This window comes from Bison bison, unplaced genomic scaffold (genome assembly GCF_000754665.1).
Source record: "Bison bison bison isolate TAMUID 2011002044 unplaced genomic scaffold, Bison_UMD1.0 scf7180017864163, whole genome shotgun sequence".
In the NCBI taxonomy this organism is placed as follows: Eukaryota; Metazoa; Chordata; class Mammalia; order Artiodactyla; family Bovidae; genus Bison; species Bison bison.
In genome coordinates, this window is record NW_011494735.1 from 2641212 (window position 1) to 2643718 (window position 2507).

General features: G+C 46.3%; 1 protein-coding gene across 2 annotated transcripts in view; it reads left to right on the forward strand.

The window, feature by feature from the left end:
• Positions 1-2507, forward strand: part of PTPRB (protein tyrosine phosphatase, receptor type, B) — a 130486-nt gene that overhangs the window by 106393 nt on the left and 21586 nt on the right. For both annotated transcript variants that reach the window (XM_010841513.1, XM_010841514.1), the window contains one exon: positions 1771-1905. In XM_010841513.1, coding sequence (XP_010839815.1) covers positions 1771-1905 — 135 coding nt within the window. The remainder of the gene's footprint in view (positions 1-1770; positions 1906-2507) is intronic.

Consider the following 2507-nt stretch of genomic DNA (forward strand, 5'->3'; position numbering starts at 1 on the left):
TCCCATCTGTGCCCTTTGCTGACTCTGGGATCTTGGGCAAGTTCTGTCAATCCTTTGGACCTTCATTTCCTTTTCCAAAAAATATAAGGATAATATTTACCTTAAATAATCCTCCATTCACTCCACAAACACTATATGTGTGGATGCTAAGTCACTTCACTCGTGTCAGACTCTATGCGACCCTATGGGCTGTAGCTCATCAGGCTCCTCTGTCCATGGATTCTCCAGGCAAGAATACTGGAGTGGCTTGCCATGGCTTCCTGTGACTCCTGCATTGCAGGTGGATTCTTCACTGCTGAGCCACCAGGGAAGCCCTAAACACTATATAATGAAGTGCTAACTGTAAGTTGGACATTGTGCTTTGTACAGAGAGAGGGTCCGATGGAGTCCTGACCCCCTGGGAACTCTCAGCAGAGTTGGGACATCAGAAAATGACAAGGTGATGCCCTTGACAGGATAGAGCGGTTCTTCACCAACATTAACGCACACCTGCATCATCTGCAGGTCTTGTTAAAATCCAGCTTCTGATTGGGGCTTCTCTGGCAGCCCAGTGGTTAAGATTCTGCATTCCACTGCAGGAGGAGTGGGTTTGATCTCTGGTTGGGGAACTAAGTTCCCCAACCAGAGAAAAAAAAATGCAGCTTCTGATTCAGCAGGACTGGGTGGAACCTGACATTCTGAATCTCTAACAAGCTGCCTCATGACCCCCTGCTGCTGGTCTGAGGATCCCTCTCTGAGTAGCAAGAGGCTAGAGGTTGCCACAGGAGCTTCTGGGAAAACATTCTCCAGCAGAGATGAAGATAAAGGAAAGTTCAGCAGAGCAGGCAACATGCTGAGACTTGGAGGATAAAGAAGGATTCGACAGAAGAGAGGCTGTGTTTGGGTCGGCGGGGTGGGGGTGGGGGTAGCAGAGGTGACAGAGCAGAGGCCCGGAAGAATGACAAGAGGACAAAGAGCTTCAGCTGGGATCTGCAAGTAATACTGTAGTGTTGCTAGAACGCAGGATATGTGGGCGAAAATATCCTAGCTCATAGAGCTATGGTTACGATTCAGTAAGATGTGTGAAAATCCTGACCCACAGCTTGTTATGGGTTTCCCTTGTAGCTCAGTTGGTAAAGAATCTGCCTGCGAGGCAGGAGACCTGGGTTCGATTCCTGTGTTGGGAAGATCCTCTGGAGAAGGAAATGGCAATCCATTCTAGTATTCTCGCCTGGGGAATCCCATGGATAGAGGGGCCTGGCAGGCTATAGTCCACGGGATCACAAAGAGTCAGACATGACTTAGCGACTAAACCACCACCAGAGCTTGTGATAGAGTAGATGCTCAATAAACAGTGGGTTCTTTTCTCTTCTCTTCAGTTTCCCTTGCATAGTATCTCTTACCAACATCCCAAAGCCAAGTATCCAAAATAAGTAAAACTGTTTGTTGAATAGGGCAAGAGCTCAGCAACGTCAGTTCCTCAGACAATCCACATTGTGTATACACACACATAACTGAGGGTGAAGTGTTTTCTAAATGATGGCCCAGGTCCTCCACTGCCTTTAAGAATAAACCCAACCTAATAAAAAAGACCTTGGCTCTTCACAATAGGTCAGTGTTCCGGCCTTTGTCCTTCCTGCTCCCAAGCCTTGCCACGCGTTAGTATCTCTTTTTCAAATCAGGGACCTGGCAAAGATTTACATCTCACCTAATCTACAGAGCTAACCCCTTTGTTTAGAGTTCTGAAGAGGCCCATTGTTTCTGAGTCCCCACATTGTAAATTCATTGCAGGGTAACAACTTCAGGAGAGAATACATCGCAACTCAGGGACCTCTTCCCGGCACCAAGGATGACTTCTGGAAAATGGCGTGGGAACAGAATGTTCACAACATTGTCATGGTGACCCAGTGTGTGGAGAAGGGCCGAGTGAGTACACGGTCTTCCTGTCATACTAACCTTGCTTCCCACCCCTTGGATGGAGTTTGACTCCCCGCCCCATAGAAATGAAACCCCGTAGGGACTTTCCTGGCTGTCCAGTGGTTAAGACCACACCTTCCAATGTAGGAAAATCTCTGGTCAGGAAGCTAAATTCCCACATACCAAACAGCCAAAAACCCAAAACATATAACAGAAGCTATATTGTAACAAATTCAATAAAGACTTTAAAAATGGTCCTCATCAAAAAAAAAAAAAATCTTGAAAGAAACCCCATGAAAACAAAGTAGGGATCATACAAGAACACTGTTGGTGAATTAAAGCCACCCAGTTATAAAAAGCTCTATAGTAAACCCAGGTGATGCTGTGTTCAGATGCTGAGTCTGAAGTTTCAGTCAAAGATGTTTCCACTGAACAAGTGGGATTATCAGAAGTGTCCAGGACACAGAAGGATTACCTAGCCTCTTGTCAGCACCATCCTCTGTTGTATGGGGAGAAGAGGTATGTTGGCAGAGTCACTGGCTCTACCCCTAGGAGTACGTCAAGGCTGTATATTGTCACCCTGCTTATTTAACTTATATGCAGAGTACATC